General features: G+C 37.9%; 1 protein-coding gene across 1 annotated transcript in view; it reads right to left on the bottom strand.

Moving 5' to 3' along the window:
* Tmeff2 (transmembrane protein with EGF like and two follistatin like domains 2) overlaps positions 1–25083 on the bottom strand; it is a 261844-nt gene extending 236761 nt beyond the window's left edge. Inside the window, exons 1-4 of the mRNA XM_021157724.2 lie at positions 24490–25083; positions 21968–22077; positions 14248–14377; positions 8814–8840 (exon numbers count right to left, since the gene is read on the bottom strand). Coding sequence (XP_021013383.1) covers positions 8814–8840; positions 14248–14377; positions 21968–22077; positions 24490–24661 — 439 coding nt within the window. The 5' untranslated portion in view covers positions 24662–25083. The remainder of the gene's footprint in view (positions 1–8813; positions 8841–14247; positions 14378–21967; positions 22078–24489) is intronic.
* Between the last annotated feature and the right edge of the window lie 1247 nt (positions 25084–26330).

The raw sequence follows: 26330 nt of genomic DNA, 5'->3' as shown, positions 1-26330 counted from the left end.
CTAATTATTCTTTTGGTTTTCTCTGAGAGAGACTACCAACAAATCCACAGTTAAATGGTTTGTTTGTTTGTTCTTGTTTTCTTTGTTTTCAGAATCAGTACAATAACTGAGGAATACTGGTATAACTCTTGAGGCTTCACTTGTGAAAACAGGATGCTAACATTTAAATATATTGTTTTCAGTGTATTCCTGGATTTCTTTTAGACTCGCTCTGCGACAGCAAGTGTGTAATTTGCCAGAGAAAATGAAATTGTTCTTTGTTAAGTACACATTGAAAATCATATGGTACAATATGTATGTACATCTAGTACAGTTTAAAAAAAAAGCTATATTTTCAAATCCAAATTTGAAACCAGGTCAATGAGATTGGGTATACATTGCAGCATGCAGAGACATTCCTGTGCCTTAAATGGTATCTGGAAATAAAAGAATTTTCTGCTTGCTTAAAACTATCAAATCAGTAAAAATTAATTTTAAATAAAATCTCTAGTAAAAATGAGTGATTTAGTTGATGATATGAAAACTCGGGTTTTAGTCACGAAAGGCAGCACCCATCAGAAAAGTAGCAGATGGGCATGTCTAGGCCAGACAAGGACTCCTGCAGAATCTGGAGAGCATATCACAGCCTCTTCAAAATCAACAACAACCAAACAACAGAGATTTCACCTTCTTAAAATAAGATTAAATTTGTTTTTGTGTGTGAGTGTGTAAGTATAAGTCTACGTGAGTGTGTGAGAGTGTGTATTGTGTGAGAGTGTGTGTGAGAGAGTACGTGTGTGAGAATGTTGTGAGTGTGTGTGCATGTAAGTGTGTGTGAGATATGTAGATATCCAAAGACAACCATTTGGCTTACTCTTGTGAATTGCCCATGTGAGAGATGATCAGTAGTAGAATACGAAGGCCTGACCTTATCATCTCAACTGAGGACAAGTCGCAGAGCCCCTCTCAACTTGGGGACTCCAGATTGGGCTATGCTCTGACTTTTATCTCACTGTACAATTTAAAGTTTATTTCTTTTTATCCTGACACCATTCCTTTGTAGAGATGTTATTATTCGAAGGCATCCTTCACTAAACTTCAGGCACACCCAATTTTAACCTCAAGATAGCTCTGAATAAAAACCTTGCCTATCACAGATGAGAAAAACAAGTCTAAGTAACTTGCTCAAGGCAGTATGGCTAGACAATGGAAAGTTCCAATACAGTCTACACAGCCCTGAGATCCTCAAGTTGTACTGTGAACCTCTGCCTTTCTAATATATATTTCACTAAAACCACCCAGTACTATATAGAGAAAATGTTTAGAAGATGAGATGGAGAACAGAGGAGAAAATAAGAGAAGAGAATAGATACTAATCATAATGTATAGAGCGAGAGCACAACAGGTAACAACAACAGACTCAACCCATGTATCAAAAGGAACAGGTGTTTTCAGCAGAAAAAGTGACAATGGAAGAGGCTAAGAAAATGGCATAATAAATTTCCCTAAGAGTAAAATTTATTATTTGTATTACAATAGGAAACGAGTTCTGGTGTAGTGACTGAAAAACACTGCTCTCATTGGCAGTCTATGGTTCCTTCTTTTTTGAAGTTTGAGGACTGGGTTAGTAACCATAGATACTGTCATTGGGCTATGGTTAGGATGGTCTTTCTTCTTATCTGCATCTATTATTAATATTATGACTGTGATCTTTATAAACCATAAAATGTTTACGACTAATTATTAAGAATGCTCCCTGACTTAACTAATTCATATTTGGACATTAGTAAGAACTGGGGTACAATTTCTTACCTATATTCTAGAAATCAAAGAGTCACTTAGAAAAATAACAGTGCTTACTGGCCTGATGATAATATTTTCGTGTAAATATGTTGAATAGACCAAATTGAACTTCCACATCTTTATTTGGTTTTCAGTGGAGGCAATATGCCTGCCACTTAATTTTGAGAATAATTATTTTTGAGAGTTTTTTAATCAGTTTTCTTTCTTCCATATCTTGTATGATTGTTGTTTCTCCTGGATGTTTCAATCCTGTAATTTCTGTTTCTTTCTAGATGAAAAGTTGACTGTCTCCCTAACTATAGGAAACTATTGGATTCATACTTAGTATCATAGAATCAATACTATTGTTACTGTAATTGCATGTGTATCTAGAGTCTTGAGATGTAGACCAAGCTGACCTGGAACTTGCTGTGTAGTACAGTTGATCCTCATTCCTCAGCTTTTCAACATGCTAGGACCACAAGCTTGTACCATCACACCTAGTCACCATTTTAAACCATGGATTAGTAGTTAAACAACTTGTTATTCTAGTTTGTCTCCTCATAGAAATTATGTTCTCAGAGAAAATAGGAGTCAGAGCAAAAGGTAGCAGGAATTTCTGTAACTCTAGTTCTAATTTCCCAGAGTTCAAAGTTCTAGGTTTTAGTTTGTTGTGATTATCTTTCCCTAAGTGGTATGAGCCTGTTTACACAATAAGATGAATCACTCTCTAAGGAGACTAAGAGTTAAAAAAAAAGAAAGAAAGAAATGTTAATAGATATCCTTCAAGCCAGTTAAACATCTAAACTGCCAGTCTCTGGATGCTGAATCCACACTCATTTCTTCCATACTCTATAGGATGACGAACTTTATTTCCCTGTAATTTCTATAAACCCAATTAGATTGCCTGGAAAAGCTTGTAGTATTCATTTCATTCTCCCAGGCAATCTAGAACTTCAGAAACGATCACTGCTCTATTGTAAGAACACTCTGTTCTATTTGTAAAATGATATTCACATGTGAAAACAAACTGCCCTCCACCCACGCTCACAGCAAAGTCTTCTTACCCCTCCAATCGTCTTTCCACCACTCTCATTGTTTCTCCCCTTCTGTTTGTTTCTTATATTTATTTCCAATATTGGCATCCATTACATATTCTGCACTCATTCTGCTTTTCTTTCCTTAGTCTATTTCCATATTCTTTTTTTTTTTTTTTGAGGTAAAGAGAAACATGGGCCCCAAGCCATAAAAGCCTGAGATATGATTTCAATCGAGGGTGAGATGGTTATGTGCTCATTTCTAGGCAAAAGAGCAGCAGCTCTTGGGTGTGGGAGATGGAAGAGAGCATTGCTTCTGATTACTCCCTGGATGAATTGCATTGGAAGACCTCAGACCTTAAGCAATTGGTGGAATTTCTTTATTGAATCACTCTTTTGGCTGGAGCTGCTTACCATTGTTATCTGTCAGACTCTGGCTGCAGTGTGAACCCAATGGGGAAAAAAATCTTTCCCAAGTAAATTGTGTTTGCCAGACTTGACTGTGACAGTAACTGAAGAAGGCACAAAAATGCTGCTGAGGCCAGGGAGGAGTACAGAAACATGGAAAAGAGAATTACTTACTCCTACATAAGAGCTTTTTATGCAATGAATATTCATTTATTTTATCTCTAGTGCATTTAACATTTTACTTGCACTGGGATTATTCCCTTTCATAATCAGCATCATAACATTTCCCATTGTATGCAGTAAGGAGAATTAATATGTAATCTCTGAGCAGAATAAAATGGTCATGACTAGCATCACAGATGTCAGAAATCTTGCCACTGTGCCCAGGTAATACAAGACTTCAAATCAACCAGTTTCACATGAGAAAGAAAAAGATGGCTTGAAAATAACTTTAAGGTTCTCCAACTTCTTACAATAGTTTTTATCAACCCATTTGGTCAGCTGTAGAGGTTGTAATTTATATTTTATTGTGATGTAAGTCTTTCTTATTGGTGCCAAATTGTGTATGAAGTAAAGGTTTAACGATGGCAAACCTGATGGATATTATATAAAGGCAACTGACAAAGAGATTTTTTTCACTAAGTCAAAACAAAATATCAACTGGCTTTCAACTTTAAAATCATCACAATATTAATGACTTTAAAAGTTATATGAACTGTACAAATATCAGCTATAAATTCAATTTGTTACTGTACATATCTAATATTAATCTAGTTAAAAGTTCTCTAGGCAGCAAGGTGGTTTTTATTAGATATTTTCTTTATTTACATTTCAAATATTATCCCCTTTCCTAGTTTCCCCTCCGAAAATTCCCTCCCCTCCCCCTCTTCCTCCCCCTGCTCCCCAAACCACCCACTCCCATTCCTGGTCCTGACATTCCCCTATAATGGGGCATTCAACCTTCACAGGACCAAGAGCCTCTCCTCCCATTTATGATGGACTAGGCCATCCTCTGCTACATATGCAGCTAGAGCCATGAGTCCCACCATGTGTTTTCTTTGGTGATTTAGTTCCAAGGAGCTCTGTGGGTACTGGTTAGTTCATATTGATGTTCCTCCCATGGGGCTGCAAACCCCTTCAGCTCCTTGGGTACTTTCTCTAGTTCTTTATTGGGGACCTTGGCAAGATGTTTTAATATGTGCCTGTAATATCAGAAAATGAGGCGGAAGCAGGAGGATCCCAAGTTTGAGGTCATCTTGGATATAATGAAACTTCCTCTCAAGGAAACAAAACAAAAAAAGTTTCCCTAGAAGTGCAGAACCCTACAGTACCGTATGTTGGCTATGAAACATCCTTGTCCCTATGAAATAAAAATATACCTTTGTGTCTATACATGTATCTCTTATATTTTTAATTCTACAAATGCTGTAGACCTCTCAGAAGATGTTATTAAAAGTCAATTATGGATTTTGCATCATGCATAAAAGGACAGCACATCTGCAAATATTATAGATGCTACGAGTGGGTTTCATTTTGTAGATGGACTTTTATCTTTAAGAATTTGGTGAGAGTATAAGCAATCCAAAAGTACTTTGAAAAGGAATGAAAGAAAAATCTTCAAAACCTTGTGCTTATAATATAGCTTAAAGATGCAGAAAAGCAGAGCTTAAAATGATCCTCTCAGCACCCACACAGCCCTAGATCTCTAGAGGAGGCTGCTTAAATACTTTTCCTTCCTGCAGTATTTGTTGCCTAAGCAAGTCTGTGGGTATACAGGAGGTGCTCATCCCTCCTACACAACCACTTTCATATTTATAACACTAACTCTCCATACACGTACTAAGGGCACTTGAGTTGCTAATCGTATTCAGCCACTTTCTCAAGTTCTCAGGAGTGTGGTCCACACACTACCTGCTTGCACATAAAACAGAAAATTATAGTTCATCTTGAATTTTTTTTCCAAGTACAGACCAATTCATACGGAATGTTTGACACTCATGACTTTTCAAAAGATTTTTGATCCAGCATAGAACTCCATAACTCTTATGCTCAAAACTAACAATGTAAAGTTCTTTTTTTTAAAAAAAATAAGTTTTCTTTAACAGCAGAAGATAAAGATAAAGATGCTGAAATGGATAAAACTACCCTTCACTATTCATGTGAGGTGGTTATCCTCCTCCATGGACCTCTTTGTGAATGAATACAAAGCAAAGATTATGTTGGAAACACAGTGAGCACGTTTCATAACAAATGGAATGATTTCTAATGTTTGACCTGAACAGTAAAATAGCAAAAACCTTCCATAACATGTTAACCTTATAAAAACCTTATATCTATTTTAATTATGATAAGAATTTTCTTCAACCAAATTAATGACAGTTATGTTCTATGCATATCAATAAAACTTAAATTATTCTTAAAGTAATCATGTCTAATTTTTTGCTAATCTGATACTCATCCATTTAAAAGCATAAGCCAATCTAAAACAGGAAAAAATGATGTATTTTAAAAATAAATTTATCCTTTAGGGTTAAGCATTTTACTCATGGCAGTTACCCATGGCAAATGTACACAGCCACATTTGCTTATTTCACTAGTCATACCAATGCATTCCTCTTAAGAATCATGTGGACTTTCTGTCAGATTAGGCATTATAAACATAAGCATCAACATTCCAAGGTACTCAAAAAGATGATCAAGTTCCTATATATTCACTCTAGAACAGATAGCATGTTCAACCATTCAAAGGAAGATTCTGGGTCTACTGAGATCTTTTCGGATCTCTTATTAAAAAGTCGGTCCGATTCTAAGCATATTAGAATTAGTAAGCCAAATCCGACTTTACCAACCCAAAGGCTATGAGATCTGAGCTTGAGTATATTTTGTCATTGGAGTTACTAATCTATTTAAGAGTTTAAGTAAAATTCAGACTTGTTAGTGCCATAGAATACAATAACTTATGAGTCAGGAGAAAAGCAATTTGGCCAATGTCCCAGTTTTGCTTCCAATTTAAAACTTTTATTCATATTGCTAAAAATTTCAGAACATTTATTAATTCAAAGATTATAACTCAGAATTCATAAAAGCATTTCTCAATCCACGGGTTGTGACCCCTTTGGCAAACCTCTATCTCCAAAAAATATTTACATTATAATTCATGACAGTAGAAAAATTACAGTTTGAAGGAGCAATAAGAATAATTATATGGTCAAGGACACCACAACATGAAGAACTATATTAAAGGTCACATTATTAGGAAGGTTGAGAACCCTGGATTCAAAGGGTTAGATGCCCTATATCTTAAAAGTAAATATCTCTTATTAATCAATTTGGTCAGATATGGAAGCTCCTATCTGTAGACATAATATTTAGGAGGCAGAAGCAGGAGAAATGCTCTGAGTTCAAGATCAGCAACAACCTGCTGACAGTGAGACTGTCCAGGCCAGACTTTTTCCAAAGTGACCCTCTGTCTCAACAATAGTAGCAACTATTTTTTAAGCTTAGAAATTACTACTATTAAGGAGTCTATAATTGAAAAGAATAGTTAAGGAGAAAGAGAAAGCACAGGCATCAGGATAGGAGAAAAAAACAAATGGGTGAAAAGAAAAAAAGAAAGGTGTTTTCTAATGGTGTATCTCTCTTGTTATGAACCATGTCGCCAAGGGCATACTTGTGAGAGGAAAATGATTTCCTTAAAAAACAAAAGGTCTTATCCGGGTCAAAGGAAAGCACAAGGAACCAACTAAGTAACAAAGGCATGGCTTTAGTTCCATTTTCCTATGCTGATATCAACTGCTAAAAGTTAGGAAACAGCACCTGCACCGACCACACAAATTTTATTTTAAAAGCAAAACAAGATGCATGCTGGGTGGGGAAATCAGCTGGCGGGAAAATGTGTGATGGAAATTTATCAGGACAATGAAGACACTCTGTGTTCTGTGAATCATTTCTGTTTTCTTTATAATCATGTTAGCAAAAGAACAAGACTTGTTGGGTGCACAGTGGAATAGTTAGGTCTCAATAGAGTAATTGCCCGATTAGTCTGCAAACAAAGCTAAATGCTCAGAAACTGTACAGAATTTTGCATGAAACTATCAAAGCAAGATTTAAAAAATGGACTGAAACTTAAAAATTTCAATGGAAAAGCTAAAGACACTGTCTTTTTCTATCCTTATGTGAAGACTTAATGTTTCCTAAGCAGTTCCTTTCAAAGCCGCTGGGAAGATTTCTTGAGAGTACTATTTTCATCACCTTAAGGGAAGAAGGAGCATTTTGATTTCTTACATGTAAGGAAAGCCTGTTGAAATCGAGATGGAAGTCCGGAGCCCTGTGCCATCAAACATAGTCTGCATTTGAGTATTGACTGCTGCTTACTTTTAGCCTGGGCTCCAAGATGCAACTCTGTGCTCTCTAGGTGTAGCTTATTTGAATTAGTGAAACCTTTCTCTCTGTAAAACTCAAGTTTCCCAAGCTACATAAAATGTGCACCATTGAGTCTCTAGATTCCAGAACACAAAGTTTTCTAAGTTCTATCACCTTCCCTATTTACGGAATCATAATGTAATTAATTTATACAGCCTAAGAAATCATTGCAATGATATTTGTATTTCAAATCCATTTTTTGTTTTATTAATTTATAACTGTATATTGGGTTTTGATCTTTATTTGTGTTGTGTAGGTAAAGTGGTAGTTGGAATTTCATTTGGAAAAGCATCTAGGATATTTATAAGGACATTTAATGTAAAAATAAAGTATTCCTTCAGTTGTAAACCTATCTGATGTGACTTATAAGGTTTCTACCTTTCACATATTTCTTCAAATAGAATTAAGCAATCAAAACATATATCTTACTTTTTAGCTGGCTGGGCATGTTACGTTACAATATGCATGCCACATGCCTTTAAATTTTTTTGCTTGTTTTTTGTTTTTGTTTTTGAGGCAGAGGTGGGTAGATCATTGTGAGTTCAAGACCAGAATGGTCTTCACAAAGAGCTGAAAGTCTGCCAGGGCTACACAGCAGGTCCTTCTCAAGTGAAACAAAACAAAGGAAAGCAAATAAATGTATATCTTACTTTAGTAAAATTAACAGTGTATTGATTTCATCAGGGAAGAAAAGATAATGTCATGATACCTTTGACTTTACTTTTATTTCATCTTTTTATTTTTATGAACTAATATGTCTTGACTTAGACTTAAAATTCTGATATAGGAAGTTATTTACATGTTAATGGTTGAGGGCAGTATTATGCATTTGAAAATGAAATATTTAAAAATTTTCTTCCTGAGGTCTTTCTGTCTTACAAAACATGTCGACAACTTTTTATGTGTCTTGACACTATCTGTTTCAGACTCAGCACAACACACAAGGAAGTGCGTGAAGGAGGAGGTGAAATGAGATTGGTGTGATTTGTGAGTAGACCGAGAAATAGTCATGGCATATACAGCAACCAAACTAGTAGGACAACTTGTCATGTAAGTTTTCCTTTCCTAAAACCCAAAATGTAGGTTTCTCTTAGATGTCTGCTTTGGACTAGCATCTATCAACAAGAACCCACAACAGCCCACAGAAACATCCAAATACAAAAGGAGAGCAAAAGCTCCTCCTACCTCCATCTCCAGATCCCGATCCTGTATCTGGGAAGAAAAGAGAAAACAGTTCATACTCACTTGAAAAATAGATTAGACAACTAGTTTTCAAGGTTAGGCTTTCCCTCTTGCTTGTCAGTCTTTTCGGTTTGAGACAGGGTCTTTGTAATCCAGGATGATTTACAGTTTGCTCCCCCTGCCTTCGTCTCCTAAGCGTGGGGAATCATGCACCATTAGATTGTTCACTATCTCAATGCTAAAATGTCACTGATGTGAAAACCTGTAGCACTTCATCTGCTAATATACAGTTTTCTCAATTTAATCTCATTTCTATTGGCAAAATACGTTAAGTAAGACATTATTTTTCTTCTTAAATTTTATGAAACCTGTATCATACAGCTTTGGGGAAATAAAGTCCTGCTTGAGCATGGGAAGTTCTCCCTGCTTTAACTTTGACCAGGCTGAATTGGAGACTTTGACATGATGAGATGCTTCTATCACTGCATTTTCACAACTAAACAGTGTACACAATAAGGCTTTTGTTCTTGCACATTGCTTATAAACAAAGGAAAAAAGAGTAAAGGGAGCACTCTGTGGGGATGAGGGGCTGCTTGATGCCATACTGGCTGAGGACTCTATCTTCAGGGACATCACTGTTGATATGAGGAGACATGAGCTTACTTAGTCTCTGTGCTTGCAGTGGAGCAGACACTGAGACGCTGAGACGCTGGCACAGGAACACCACCTGCACTGTTTCTTACCTTGCTTCTTCCTGCCCCCCCTTCCCAGTCAGTACAAGTAGATAAAGATGACTCTTTCTAAGAACACAAATTCCAGAACTATGCAGTGCCCTGCTCTGAGCCAAAATTTTGAGTTTCTATCTGCTCCTAAATGAAGACAATATCCTTTCTCTGCTTATTTCTTTGCATTCAAAATATATCCCATTATGCATTTCTACTCTTAATTCTAGGTAATAAGACAACATTGATAGCCTCCTTCAGCCATGCTATTACTATTTTACATTGGAATTGCATCCAGGATTCAAGACTTACATAAAAATCCCCCTCAATGAGTTTTTTCCTTGTAGTTTAGTTGAATTAATATAAAACATTTCTTGTTCGTGCTGGGCTCTTTGAGATTTTGTGGAGACACACTACATAGAGTGGCCAGGGGGATGAAAATCCACAGAGCTGACACTTGGGGGAGAATGGGTCAGTCTATAAAACATGTCCTTCTTTGTGGCATTAACAGTGCTATGGCAGAACAGCAGTGGATCAGTAAGCCTTAGTGGCAACTCAGAGTAACTAACACTGTATTATACAAGGATTGCAGTTCATTCATTAACTGCCATCATGTCTGACCATATGACTTTGGGTCATATCCTTTATCTAAAGGCAAGCTAATTGATGGAAACAATTTATATATATATTAGTGTGTGTATATATATATATTTGGACATGTGTTAAGATTAAGTATGTATTTTTTTTTTTTTTTTTAGATCTTAACCCAAAATGACTTTTTTTTTTAATTTTTAATATTTTTTATTACATATTTTCCTCAATTACATTTCCAATGCTATCCCAAAAGTCCCCCATAGCGCCCCCCACTTCCCTACCCACCCATTCCCATTCTTTTGGCCCTGGCATTCCCCTATATTGGGGCATATAAAGTTTGCAAGTCCAATGGGCCTCTCTTTCCAGTGATGGCCGACTAGGCCATCTTTCGATACATATGCAGCTAGAGACAAGAGCTCCGGGGTTCTGGTTAGTACATCATGTTGTTCTAACAATAGGGTTGCAGATCCCTTTAGCTCCTTGGGTACTTTCTCTAGCTTCTCCATTGGGAGCCCTGTGATACATCCAATAGCTGACTGTGAACATCCACTCCTGTGTTTGCTAGGCCCCGGCATCGTCTCACAAGAGACAGCTATATTTGGGTCCTTTCAGCAAAATCTTGCTAGTGTATGCAATGGTGTCAGCGTTTATATATTTATATATTATACATTAAAATATAAAAATATTTTTAAATATGAATATATATTTAAATATACATTTCTTAACAAATATATATTTATGATATATATTTCTTAACAAATACGCAACCAACACTTAGGGTTTGGTTTTATGTTCTAATAATGACCAATTATGAATGACTCAATACATTTCTTTTTGCAACAAGAACATACTCCGCCAGTTAGAACACATTCATTAGTTACTACACTGCTTCTTTGGGGCAGAATAGTGCTTGAATGGCCAACATTTGCTGTTTCCTCTGAGCACATTTCATAGGTAATAGTAATATTTTAATTGGTTTTGAATTAATTTGAAAGCTTACTTCACTGCTACTTTTATGTGAAGGGGCCAAGTCGTGGCTGTCCTGAATTGGGACTATCACATCCTGTCTGTATGTTTACAGCATATGAAGTCTGTTTCTCATTCTTACTAACATCAAAAACTTCCATAAGGCAGGACAATGTGATGCTTGTCCCTCTAAACTTGACTGTGACACACACAAAGAGAATGGTAACCATGTTCACAGGCTCCAGTTTGCTAAATGACAAGCAGAATCCTAGGCAGCCTTCCAAAATTTATTCCTTCTGTTTAACAAGTGAATAGTAGCTTACTTTAAATGTGTGAGCACAGTCTGAAGTACAATTATTAAAATGTTGAGAAAACATCTTGCCTGTTGATCTTTAGGCTTTTGCGTTAATATATGTGTTTGGGAAAAGTCAGGGAAAAAATAGGAGTGTTTTGGATTTTATCTTCCACATGTGTTTCTAAAACTTCATTCCATCCACATGATTAGTGATTGATTTGACCCAGATTAAATAGCTAGAGAAGAAAAGAGGGTTAGATGGGAAAATGGGCACTGTAGTCAACTGCATCATTATGAAATACTTGTGGGAAGCTTTAATGTTTTCTCAATTGTAGGATGAGTCATCACGACAAGCCAGAAATAAGTAGACTAAGAAAGTTGCAGAGAGGCAGACACATTCTGGCAAGGAAGGGATACTATTGGACAAAAATCCGGGCTCTTCGTCAACTCCATTCTTGCAAAGCAAGAACTTAAGCTGACAATGAGACTGGCTACAAGGAAGCCACATTCTGGATTAAAATTTCAATGTTCTCCAGCCACTTATTTCCAGAGATTAGAACTTGCAACCTCCACTCACTGTCAAGGAACATTAAAAATAAATGGGAAAATGATGAAGAAAAGTGAGATCCACAATTTTTTTTTGCCATCAGGCCTGGCTAATCACTTGGTTTCTCTATCACTTCTCAGACCAAAACCCTTTTAGATTCTCTAGTCAACAGAAGATGCATTCAGCTAAACTGGCTGACTAATTAAATCCTGTAGAAATCTAAGTATGCAAATGAGGTAAGGACAGCTCCTTCGATTGTGATTAAATTTTCTACTTGGCTAAGTATTTATTTTCATAGTAAAAGCAGCACACTGGAGACTAGCATGAATAAACTTGAATGAATCAGACTGTGTAGACTGACAGGAACTCAGAGGTTGGGAGAAAACAGTATCATTTTTGGTACCAGATGCCATTTGCCATAGGGTCCAGTTAATATGACTTTTCTACCTGTTAGTGCTCACTGGGTAATGTACACGTTCCTCAGCTGCCCTCCTGGATCATCATATAAACAAAGCTTTTTACTGATCCCTGCAGTGTTCACTGAAACCCCCCTGAGGTCCAAAGGTTCCATGTATTAATGTTTCATTCGTTTAAAGTAGTTGTTCTTTATTGTTTTGTCCTTTGGTATGGATGGCTGATTTATTTTCATAGTTTGTTTCTTAGTGCTTTCTCCTATGCCCCAATCCCTACTCCGAGGCTGGTTTCTGGTCCTCTTCCTCCCCTCTGAGCTGCACTCTTACCTCCACTTTTACACACACGTTTTACTCCATGCCAAGCAGCAATGACCTGTTCTGCCAAATCTGTACTGACCACAGGCCATCCTGACCTTGCCATCCTGACCATTATCCTGATAAGTCATTAACTTGTAAGGACAAAGAATCATTCATAAAAGACCCCTTAAAAACCACCACAAAATCAAAAGACTGTAAAATCAAAATCACTGTAGCTGAGAAATCTTCCTGTTTCATTGTCCCCTGCTCCTTCTGGAAACTGTGGTAATGAGCAGGAGACCTTCAAAGATCAGTCACCACTAACTGTAAGGATACTGAAGAAAGTCAGTCTTCCAAGGAACCCAAGACTTTGTTCTTACTCATTGTATACCCTACCCCGTCCAACAACACATACTTCTCATGTTACACCCTAAAATAGAAAAACCTGTTATCCCAGAGGGAGTTTTACAGAAGATTCCCTAATACTCTTTTGTTATTTTTGAAAGAAGTTTTCCAATTGTATTATTATATTTTCCTGAACTATGACCCTCAGAGAGTTTTTAAAGTAACTATAGTGAATCTTGATGTGTTACTTATTTATTTGTTTATTTAGGCCAGGTGCTTAAGATGCCCATGGCCTAAGCTGGGCTTGGCATCCCTTTAGAGCACTGCTTTCTGAAGCAGGCTTCGCCTAACTGCAGTTTCTTTTTATCTGTTGTTGCTTTATTTCTCTACCTGTAAATTTCTGGGTTGTAACACCCCCACCCCCACCATAGACACACACACACACAAACTACACAAGAGGGAGGGAGGGAGAGGAGAAAGAGAGAGAGAGAGAGAGAGAGAGAGAGAGAGAGAGAGAGAGAGAGAGAGAGAGAGAGAGAGAGAAATGAAGGAAAAGAAAAACAAACAGCAAAATAGAACAAAGTACCCCCAAAAGCTAAGACAATTGTGGACTTCCTTCCTTCTTTCCCTCCCTCCCTCCTTCCTTCCTTCTTTCTTTACTGCCTTCCATCATTCTTAAAACAACACAAATAAAGAGTGCCGTAGAACCTGAGTTTAACTGTGTCAGAAAGACAGATGTTAGTGTAAATTATTCACACTGCCAATGCATTCTTCAGTATGATCTGCTAAGTGGTAACCAGCACATCTTACAGTTAAAAATCTAACATTAGTGTCTCCACAAAAATACTTGTTAACTTCAGAACTCCAACTGACAAAGGTGCAACCCTAGATGATAGCACTATTTATCAAATAAACAATCGATTGAACAAACAGAAACTTCATCTATGAATTTGATATGTGTGTGCTCAACTCAGATTTCTAATTATATTTTATTCAACGGTCTGCACTTCCGTAAACAACGTATGTATTTAAAGATACCAGTTGTGAACTGATGCATTTCCTCTCTTTTACAGACATATTTGAAATAAAAGAAATCAAGATGCACAAAAATGATGTACAAAAGAATAAATGGAGTCCCAAGTTCATGCACGGGAAGGTTGCTTTTGTTGTTGTTGTTTTTTGTTTTTTGTTTTTGTTTCCCCCCCAATAGGATCCAACCATTGAACTCACAGTCCATTTCAGGAACATTTGTACATACCTGTAGCACAGGATCCTTCTGAGACCACAAGTATCTCACTCTGCTGTTTGCAGGCAGCTTGCCTCAGGTAGCATTCATTCTGGTAGCTCTCTCCATTGGAGCCACACACAGGCACGTAGTCACTGTTACACTGAAGAACAAAGAGAGAGAGAGAAAAAAAACAGACACACACAAACAAAAAACTACGGTTGTTATTGGATTCTGCATTCCTCAAACATCCTAAATACAAGTAACTATTTCCAAAACAAACCACATCTTTTCGTTTTCAGTGATCTCCAGTTGTTGGTTTGTAAGTGCCTGTCATTCAAAGATACAAAAGTCGATGTCAAGTGGACCAATTGGTCCTTTGATTTAGACAGAGGCAACACAAGTATCTAAATGAATTAGGTGATTTTAAGAAAGTGACTGATCCATTAGCACACAAAAGATGTAACAACAAACTTACCACTACTATTTAATTGTTTTCCTGAGGTAGCCTTGCTAACTTCTTAGGGTGAAAATAAACAATTTAGCCATGTCAAGTTATTAAAACCAAGGCTGATGGCTATCTGTGTTGGCAGCAGAAATATTTGGCTGAAATTTCAAAACTATAATAACAAAATAAAATATGCAGTTACTCCTTGGTTTATTTTTTCTATTGAATTCTTAATCTTGATAAATTAAAAAATATTTAGATCAGATGGATTTTTCTTATTACTTTTTATCATTAAGTCTTTGGATATTGATAAAGACAAAGTATAGAAGCAAGAGATAACCTTCATATCAAACTTGTTGAATATCCCATACTATCACATTTGAGATATGTGTTTGAGAAAGAGAAATGCTCATTTTTAGAATAACCTCATTACCAAAACCTACATATTTTTACAATGGAAATTAGACAACCTACTGAGCACAGCCATCATATTATAATCACACTCTAAGGCATTAGAGATACTTGGCTGTGTCCTATACCTGCTAATTAGACCAGGATGTGATTATCTGCTGATTACTACTACTGATGCACTTCATTGTTTAATTATAACAAATGAAATGATCAAGATGATTATTTATCAAGGCTTGCCTATGCCAGAAACACATTAAGGAAAACCATGCATGCAGATACATGTGAAAATGCTTTTCTGTTTACTACTGTTAATTAAAATGTTTGATTTTTTGACGTGCTAGAAATTTACAATTCATACAAAATAAATCAGCAACCTATCCAGGTAGCAAGAAAATTTTAATGTTCATGTATATATTTTATGTCTATCACATGTAAATTTTAACTCAAGGATTTTGCCAAAGAACAAAAAATAAAGCTGGCATAAGGTAAGAATTTAATTGACAAAACCTTGAGACATATTTTTTTATGCCATAATTTCTTACGTTATCTGTGCCCTTTTATTCACAATAGCCTATTTAATCCTCTTTCTTACTTTTACATAATAAGAGTTTAGTCATCCTGAAAACTTATCCATTTATGTACTTATTTTGTGTATGTGTACATTTGTTCATGTGCTTGCTGACTCTTGTATGGGTTTGTGCCTATGTGCAGAGGCCAGATGTTGACATCAGCTGTCTTTCTCAATCACTTCATATTTGTTTGAGTCAAGGCTTCCCCCTGAGTTTGGAGTTCCCAGATTCAACCAAATTCAACAGATTCTGCCTGTCTAGAAAGCTCCTGTGACCCTCTTGTGCCTGCCTCTCCATGCTGTAATCATGGAAGTGCATGGTCACACCCATATTTTTACATAGGAAATGTGGATTAAACTCAGGTCTTTATGCTTGCACAGTAAATACTTTATTTTCTAAGCCATTTCCCAGTTCTCCATCCAGACAATTTATATGTATTACAAATCAGTGCTTTCTAAATGAAAGGGACATAAGTCTTTCCTTTGTTCTATCACTGAATAATTTAAATATTAAATTTTGTTAATTGACATCTTTTTTCAAATATAAAATCCAAATTTTATGGGATTCATATTATGGTTACAATTACTAACAGCATGATTTACTGCATCTTTTAGAAATCATCATTATTTCTATAATTTATAATTAGATATTCTGAATACCTCGTATTCATTTAATAATTCTACTCCATAGATACACTGTTGGTTCAGAGACTCAGTATATAGCTACACATGATATTGATTTGATTCTGATTTTTTCGTAATCTATTGCTACTACTTAACTAACTAAGCAATCCTCTTATGATAGGTGACACCTATGGCTGAACATCCTAATGAGCTTTCTATACATATACATATTTTTGAAATTATATTTGATTAGTGACAACTATAAGACAGAGGATCTCCAGTGCTAATTCAGGGCAAAGACAACATAACAATGACAGTAACAGTTTGAATTTTCCAATGAGAAGTACTAGAAGATAAAAGAACAAATAAATGTGGTACGAATTTCATATTCATGGCTAGGACAACAAATGGATAGTCAAGTACTAGATAAACGTGCAGTGTTCAGAAACTGAGACAGGAGAATGGACTTTGGGGGTTCACCAAGCTACGATGGTATCTGATGATTGGAGGAGAGAAGAGGAAGAAGGAAAGAGCTGGTAACAATAGACAATAGACTGGCTTACCCTCTCTTTAGTCACACGATAGTTAAAATTGATGTGGATGACTGCTTGGTTAGCCTCTGGAGGTTAGGTCTGGCAATCTCACCCCCGGTTATCTTATAACCATTGTTTAGCAACATTTTGTGTACAGATTATTTGAGTTCACATTTTCTTCTACAAAACTTTGATTTTTTTCCTCTTCTTCTTTCTCACATGCTTTAGAAGGTTAGTCAAATAGAGGGCTAGTGGTTGGGGCAGGAAGTTTGCAGATTATTATCTTTGTCAGGTTCTATGACACAATTCTGATATACATCTTAAAATAGTGAATAAACTGATGAAGTGCTCATGTCACTTCTGGAGGATGCATGCAGCAAGCCAAATGTGAACAGTGCTTAAAACAGGGCTGCCAAGTTCCATGCAGAAGCCAAAAGGGGGATTTGTGGGAGCTGAGAAGAGCTTAGCTGCAGATTATCACCACAATGTTTTTGGCCCTTAGTACCATGACTTGCACTCATTAAAACGAAAACCACAAGAGGACAGGGAGACTCTTAGTCACTAACGCTCAAGGGTGGATGTCTAGTTCTGTTTTTCTTCTGTCTCTCACTGTCTCTATATAGGGGATGGTATGTTACTCAGTAGTTGAAGGTTTGTAAGTTTCTAAAGTAGTGAACTGAGATTCATGGGGAATTTACACAAGATTTAAGAACACAAGTTTCATTGTAAACTTCACCTATTGAATGGAAATTACCTGATATTCATGGCTTATTTTTACTGGCAGAATTACCACCTAGCATTCACAGTGAAGTACCATGATGATTTTAGAATTTGAAGCTGCGGCCACCCTCTGTATGAGAATTGGGAAACTGCCGCACTGAAATACCCCGAGTTCTTGAAAATGGTTCTGGGGCAGTCAAGAACTTGTTTACAGTCTGAATACGGGGAAAATAGATGTTTGGTCGCTTATTAAAGACTACAAAGTTATCTGGTTAACAAAAAAAAAAATTAAGCCATGGCTATGGATAAGTCTATAAATGTATGTGTTATATAAGCTTATAATAAGAATTTGTGATTCCGTTTTCCTTGTTTTTAAAAATCTGAAGTTTATTTTCCAAATATGCGATTTCAATAAAATGACATTGTCTCCAAGGTTCCACATTGCTTAAGACACCCATACACTACCCCTTGGCCAGGGAATAAAAAAGATGAAAAATTTAAAATGTGATTCAATGCTTGTTTGGTTAATATGGATTTTAAAGCTGAAAATTCAGCATCTCAAAGCTATATGTGACTTAAGTTTTATCTATCGCCAGCACCTTCCACAGAGTCTGGCATGGAGAAGGTTCTCAACAGATGTTAAGTGAATTCTGTTATAGTCTGTTGTCAAAGGCTGAGGAAGAATAGCTTAAGATATAAAATAATACTTTTTCAGAGAATAAAATGTTTAAAAATCTGTATGTGTTGCTGTTTGGCAGTTCCAAAAGTAACTTTTATTTCTTCAGAACTACATCTTGCATAATGCATACAATAGCATTATGTTGCTGAATTAAAAAAAAAAAAACAAAACAAATGGGCAGGTCTTTGACTTTGCTTGATGTGACTATAACTCTCTATGTTAAATCATGAAAGGACATGGGTTTTACTTGGTTTCTCCCCTCTTTCTGGATGCCTGCCCTTTAAAACTAGCCATTGTGCTATGTCAAAGCCCAAAGTACAAGTAGCCCATGTGAGGATTCAGAGGTGGAGACGAACCAAGCTCCACAGTTGGTAGTCAGACATGCATTAGAGCCCTGGACTGAGGATGCCTTGAGTTCCCCTTAGCCATGACAACAGAGAGTGACGAAAACTGGTTCCAATAACTAATCAAAACTGCACATCTATGAAGAAAAGAAACATTCATGAAGACCTTAAGTTCTGGGGGAAATTTTGAGCAGCAGTAGTAACTGAAAATTTTTAGATATAAAACATAGTTTAGTAAATGCAACTATTTAATATCTAAATTGGAAAATTCTTAAGAAAGCATAAGGCTACCTGGTATATTAAGCTTATAAATTATCATTGATCATTGTGGAGCCAGTACTAAGAAAAACTATATCTCTTTATCTGCCTCCCTTCCTCCTGTCAACTTTCTGTTGTTTTTCCTTTGTTTATTCATCCATTTTCTTCTATTCACTTTTTCAGTTTTTCTTCACAATTGATTTATCAGGTTGACTAGTGTATCTTTTGATATTACGTAGGAAGATAGGATGCCTGAGACTGTATCATATTATAAACTTTTATTTTATTATCTAAGAATCATTTGTATAGGTTTAATAGCCCTTATCCAATGTGTTTTAGAGGCACAAAATTTGAGATCTTGGCATTTGTGGAATGACAGAATAGACTTCACCCTTTGAGCATCTATTCAAAATACTCCCAGACAGAAACACTTAAAAAGTTCAAAACATTTTAAACATCATGATGGATTTCAGACTATTTCAGAATTTGGATTTCTGGGTTACAGATATTCTACTTGTATTGTTTTGATTATGAATTATTGTCTATAATAAACTGACATTGCTGTTGTGTTATTGGAATTTTCATTTGAACACTAAGTAATATTTAAAAATTATAATTGATGCACTTAAATGTAAATATATCATTTGGTTTACTGTGTTTCATATTCTAGAATTATGACTTACTTAATTGGAAACTATTTATATTAATGGCCATGAATTTCCTCATCTTATAAACAATGTAAAGGACCTGGGAATATATCTCAATGGTGGAGCCCTTGCCTAGTAAATGCAAGGTCCTGGGTTATGTCACCAGCAATGCAGAAGAAGTAAGAAAAGAGGGAAAAAAAGAAGGGAGGATGGAAGAAAGGAAAAAGTAGTGAGTCAGTTAAACAAACTTATCTAACTTATAAGAATTGAATGAATTTTGAAGGGTAGAAATTAGTGTATTTTAAAGTATCTAAGGGAAGTCAGATTCCTATAAGCTCATTTTAGCGTTTTAATAATACATATAGGAACATATTTAAGTTATGTACAATGTGTGCATTTATGTTTGAAATTTATCTCACGTCCAGAAAGACTAATGTACATCCCACTTTAAATATAATAACTTACACTCATATCTGAAAATGCACAAGGAACAAAAATTTAGGATACTACATAGAAGAGATTTTCAGATGTCTTCATTTTTATCAGATAGAAGGGGAGAAAACATTAAAAAATAGGAAAAAAACTCAAAACAACATGAAAACGCTGAAGACTGGGAAGAAACTTGTTCAAGGAGCTCCTAGCTTAACATAGTTCATCTCATGCAAGTTGTACAATTTTATTTAACCATCACCTTGATGTAGACATTCAATAATTATGATAAATATACAAAGTCGAAATTTACTACTAGAAAGATTTTTTTCTCTTAAAATACTTACTATTGTAAAACACACTAATAACAGTATAATCCAGTACAAATAAGGAAATATATTTATATTTCCTACTCAAATTTTCATTTGGCAGCTAAAAATCAACACAGTTCCTTTAATAAGAGAAATGATATGCTTCCATTTTGCGCATTTACCCAGAATTACACCAGTTTCTTTTATTTTTTTTCCAGTGAAACACAAACATCTCATTTGAAGAATGTGCTTTGTGAACCATCTTATGCTAATTACAAGCTTACTTACTGTATCTATCCCTGGCTACAAAAGCAAGAGAAATTCTCAGGAATCACAAATTTAAAAAGAAAAAGAAAAAGAAAAGGTATGAAATTCCATGGGTGTGATTTCTCCAATTGGTTTTCCATCCTCTTTGGTGATCAATTATAAAAATTATAAATTGAAAATTCTCATGTTCCATCTCCTTCATGTAGCTCTTCCCTCACTGTGGGGGAGACCTTGAAAGTAGATGCCACAGGTATGTGATCTGCACTGATGGATCGCTAAAGCCATGGCAATGTCTTTGGCCACTTTAAGCTACCAATAATCTTGCCTTGTTTCTCAAAAAGGAGGAAAAATGCACAAGGAGCTTTTATCTTCTCTAAAAGTATCTCAATTCATATTTAAAGGTGAGTTTTCTTATCTGCCTCACCAAGATGTAGGGTTAAGTCCTATGTATTCACTATTAAGTCAATATTCAATATGGTACATTAAGTCAAAATATGACTTTGTGTTTCTCTTTTTCAATAACTCGTGTTTTTATAATTTTGGGAGTGCCTTTGATCTTGTTCATAGTTTTATTTATATGCATATTTCTTGCATCAGCTTAAATTAGATGTAAATGTTTGGTTTTAAATGCAATTCAATAATAATCAAGTGTGAGTCTAAGGTACTAGTTCAACATCCAAGTTATTTGAGGCTATATATTATTATAAGAATATTTTGAAAAGAAGCAGAGTCCAGTAATTTTCATAGCAAATGGGATAAATAATGATTGTAATAACAACAATGGCAGCATCATTTTAAATTCATTTTAACAACTTTGATGATAACTTCTTTGTAAAAATGTACTTTTCTTTCTAACTGTTGAAAACCTCTCTGACAGATGACAACGTCCACCGTTCTGCTTACGATTCAACATGAGGCTCTATGTGCTCATATGAATTCCTAGGAGACTCTGTAGTTGTTTAATGTGCTAGTCTCAAAATCTTTAATGCATACAAAAAGGTTCATGATTTCCAAACTGGCACAGTAGTTTAGGAGTGACCTTACAGAAGTTAACATAAAATTGCATCCTCTTGACAGGATAAGAAAACCAAAGCCCATTAAAATAAACAACAATATAATAATAATAATAATAATAATAATAATGAAAACTTGTGAAGAACAAAAGTACAAATCCACATGTGTTATCCACTGACTACTTTGACAATTATCCTCAGTCAGTTGACCTATAAAATGTACACACCAATGGCTTAGGAAGGCATACTTTCTGTCCATATCTAGAAAGTAGAAACTGAAGCTTATCCAACATCAGTGGCATTTTGACTAGGTCATTCCCAGGTCCCAAAAAGGCATATGTCACCTTGACATCAGCTTGCTCTATTGCCAGTACTTTTGTTTGATGATAGCCTCCTTTTGAGTCTGTACAGTTATAACTTATCAAATGATGAGTTGTACATGAAGCTCACTGCCTTGTAGCCTCTTTAATGAATTGAAGATGCAAATATGAGATATCTTACCTTGAACTGACAGACGCAAGTCACAGTGTCTCCAATCCTTAAACATTCCCCGTCAAATTTACAGGTGTTGGTGTCACACAGGAAGAGATCATTTTCTCTGTCATCATAACCTCAAGTTGAAAAAGAATGCCCCAGTCACTTTAAAATGGTATAATGTATAAAGAGAATTCTAGTTTGTAGCATAAACAGAATTTTCCTAAAATTTAATTCCAACAGCCACAAGTGCGCCTTCTACTAATAACCTCAAAAGTGATCAATAATAGCCCATACGTTTACAACTGTTTCCTAATAAAGTCTCCCTCAGTATCACCTTTTGAGCATGCTTTCTTAAATTTAGCTTAGACTAATAGTGACTGTGTGAGTGAAAGTTTGACACCTGCTTCTCTGCTTTCTTTTTTATTTTTTTTTTCCTCACTAAGTAGGGTATATCAGTGACCCAAACTCAATATTTAGGAAAAGATCTGGCGATGGTTTGTGGTTGCCATTTTAATATTTATTTCTCTGTCTTTAATTGCTCTTTGCTTTAAGATCTGAAATGACCCTTACTTACATTTTTTTCCAGACAAAGAGGAAGCAAAACCTCAACAATAAAGATAAACAGACTTGGTGTTTTCTGTGAAGGTCTTTCTGACTCAAAGGAAGACTGATCACCTTCAAGTTAACAGGGATGGGAGGGGGCTGCCAAGTTCTTCACAACCTTCCTAGAAATACAGTTCTTCATTTTTAGTTAGTGAACACAGCTTTGAGAGATCTGGCTTATAACACATTTCCTCATGGTCAATGTTATATTCAAGCTAGGTGTTCCTAATACCAATATTAGTTAGGAAACAAACTAGTCATGTTGAACATTAGTTATGATCAAATTTTAAGGATGTTATGTTCCCAAGTGGAATTTATTCTTTTAAAAATAGCATACATGAATGAAGGAACTAAGAATAAGTTAGAGACATGTTGTGTTTCATAAAATGCCAAATTTAGAAATTACCAAAAGCAGAACCAAGTCAGTCTACTGACCCAAATCTAATACGACTGTACATTTCAACTTGTCTTAGCAAAGGTTAAACTGGAGTGGTGCACATTAATTAATTGACCTCAGGAGTTGTATTAGTCATCTCTTAGAACTGTACATGCCTCCACCTATAAGTTATACCTAATAATCACATCCTTTCAAAAGTTACACACACTTTCTTTCACTTACACATCTCCAAAGGCTACCTTATTCAAAGACAGATTTAATTGTGAGAAGAATTTATTTAACTAAAATGAAATGTTATAAACACACTTGCTAAAACGAGACCAGATTAGACCATGGAGACAATAACCATGTGTGCTTATAGAGTTTAAAATGCCAAAGAAATTACACTATGATTCTTCAGGTAAACTAGACACTCTGATACTGAAATGTAAAATCAGCCAGTAAGAGTGCAGTAACTTCGATCTTTGGGGCCCTTTCAATTAGAGGCTTCAATAACATGCAGGTGTCAAGCTTTAGTATTCTGACAGAGACTGAATGAGCAAGAGGACTGCCTGACAATGAAACCCAGTGCAGAAGTGAAGGGGTTGGAATCTGCCATGGTAGGGTCACTGTGCTCTCAGAAGAGAGTCTATCAGACCTGGGGCATGCCCATTCTGGCGTGGGGGGCGGGGATCTGTGTTTGCTTCTTTCTCAACTTCTGTCCTCCACATAGGAACTTGGATGAGCATACTTTGGCTACAAAATCAATCTCTTTCAAAGTCAATGGCGTTTGCAGCCAAAGGAGAGAGAAGAGAGTGGGGGTGGGGGTGAAAGGAGAGAAGAAAGGGAGGGAGAGGGAGTGCTAGAGACAGCAAAAGAGAGAGCTAGTGAGGTATAGACAGAACAAGCTAAAGGAGAAAAGAGAAAGAAAAAGGGGAGGGAGAGGAGAGGAGAGGAGAGGAGAGGAGAGGAGAGGAGAGGAGAGGAGAGGAGAGGAGAGGAGAGGAGAGGAGAGGAGAGGAGAGGAGAGGAGAGGAGAGGAGAGGAGAGGAGAGGAGAGGAGAGGAGAGAGAGGAGAGAGACTCCGTTCCTGGAAACTTGCCTCTGTGACCCAGTGCTGACTAGAAAACCCCTGCATTCAGAAGCATTTTCGGCAGACTTAACAGTTTCCATGCAGTCATCATCTGATTTATTGCTTTCTTGATTGTTCTTTCTCATAAAGTTATTTTTTCGCACATCCAGGCTAGACTCTTTTTTTTTTTTTTTTTTTAATGATGGGAAATATTCTGCGTTAGTGTTTTCCCCCAGGATGGAGAACTACCTCTGTAGTAATTCTCTAAATCCTCCGATTTGAAAGGGGCAAACGTCTATGGTTCCCCACACCTGTACTTTGTTCCTATCCCAGCACGCCCAGCATTAGCTGAAGCAGTTCTCAGTGTTTCTCGGATTGAGGTGGGAAGTTCTGGGTTTCAGGCAGTGGCTGGGCAGACACATGAGAGTAGACAGGTCCGTGCAGGTTCCACGCTTGGAGAAGTGAAGGAGTAGAGGGCTGAGGGTCTGGACTTACCGGAGCAGTTCCAGCCGGTGGGCGTTTGGCAGTCACTTAAGGAGGTAGGGAAAGCAGCGAGTTTTACCGGGCGGGCTATGATAAGCAGCGTCACGGGCAGCAGCAGCAGCCAGCAGAAACCCTCGCAAAGTGTCCAGCTGCTGCACTGCCGCGGGGACTCCCACAGCACCATGACTACTTCGCGCAACTCTGCAGCAACCAACGGCTTCTGAAGAACACGGGATCGCGGGGGCCACGCAGCGGGCTACTGAGCATCCCGCGGACCGCGGCAGCAGAGGAGGGGGCGGCGGCAGGGACAGCCGGCGGTGATACTGCGGCCAAAGGAGAGCATGATCTCCGGAGTTTCAGCAACATCCAGTGACCGGGCTCAGCCTGCGGAGTGAGAGGATAGTCCGCTGAGAAGCTGCGCCCCAGATGCAGGGAGCTGCTGCCATAAGGAACAGGGTCGGGGCAAAGGAGGAGCAGGAGACAGAAACCAGGGTGCGGAGAGGAGGCGGCCAATCGGCCGAAGAGAAGAGCGCGACCAGACTGGGTGGAGGGACAGTCACAGCGCCCCGCAGCCCAGCCGCCGCCTCTCGCGCTCTGCCGCCCGCATCCCTCTGGCGTTTGGGAAGCAGCAGGTCCTTAGCCCGCCCGGGGTCACGTGGGAAGCGGCAGTCGGACTCTGATTGGCGGAGCGGGATGCAGGTCCCGGGAGGGAGGGGTCGGTGAGGAGGTGCAAGGAGGAGGCGGCCACTGATGCCACAGATGGGCTAGTTCTCTAGGCTCTAACCCGAGTGGGTCTAGGCGGGATGGCTCCTGGGAGAAGCTCAGGCTTCAGGGCGGCTACTCCCACGTTCTTTCTCCCACTTGCCTGGCTTCTCTGCTCCATGACGCCCCCTACTGTGTGCGAGGTCCAAGCTTGCGCCTCTCTTCTGAGCGTGACCCCGGGCTGCCAGCACCCGCTGCGGCTGGGTGGCCTTGTCTTCCAGCTGGATGTGGTGGGGGCGGAGTAGGTGGAGGACCCGCAGCCACAGGGCAATAGGGGAAGCGGGTAGGGAGCAGAGGGCATCCCATTGGCGCCGCCGGTCCGGGAAAGAGATCCAGGCTGGGCATGTCCTGGTAGCTTAAGAAGCATTAGGATGCTTCTCTAGGCGGTGGCAGAGAAAAGAGGGCAAGAGGCGGCAGTGCGAGAGCCAAAAGACTCTGGTGGCTTAAAGCAGCAGCAGCAGCAGCAGCAGCTAGCTACCCCAGCAAACCCGACGGTGCTCGCCAGGCTGGAGCAGCCAGTTTCGCTGGCTCTCCCCATTCTCCCTGTGCCTCCTACCCTTTCCAGGCTCTCCGCAGCTCAGCCCTGCTAGATTTGATTCTCTTTCCCTGGAGCTCTTTGGTAAGGTACAGACCGGAACCTATTTGTGGGGCTGTTTAAAAGGTTCAACAAAATATTGTTGGAAGGTCAATTTTGGTCGGGACAGGAGGCAGGAGGAGCAGCGAGAGGCTTCCCTGCATCCAAGCTGAGAATGGGTTACAGGGCGAATCCACAGCGAAGCGGCATCCCAGAGGAGAGCTTGGAGTGATTGGGCGTTAGACCTGGGCGTTTTACACCTTGTCTGTGGATCCCCAGCTACCTGGGAGAGGCAAGGGACCCTAGCCCGGCAGGAGTCACTACCTCCATTTGGTTCTCCTTAGTCCCAGCACTCGGAGAAACAGCAGAGAGGTATCCGCCTTCCTTCTGCTGCACTCCACGCAGTTAGACACACTCTTTAGCTTAATGGCATGTTAGTTTTCAGGGCCCAGAGCTTTTTGGGACATGGATGGAGAGAAGAGTCTGTCTCCTACGACTCATCACTACTGCAGTCACA

The sequence above is a fragment of the Mus caroli genome, unplaced genomic scaffold (assembly GCF_978045245.1).
Source record: "Mus caroli unplaced genomic scaffold, Mus_caroli_1 scaffold_1, whole genome shotgun sequence".
Taxonomy (NCBI): Eukaryota; Metazoa; Chordata; class Mammalia; order Rodentia; family Muridae; genus Mus; species Mus caroli.
Note: the sequence above shows the minus strand (reverse complement) of the source record. Positions and strands in the feature narration are given on the sequence as shown.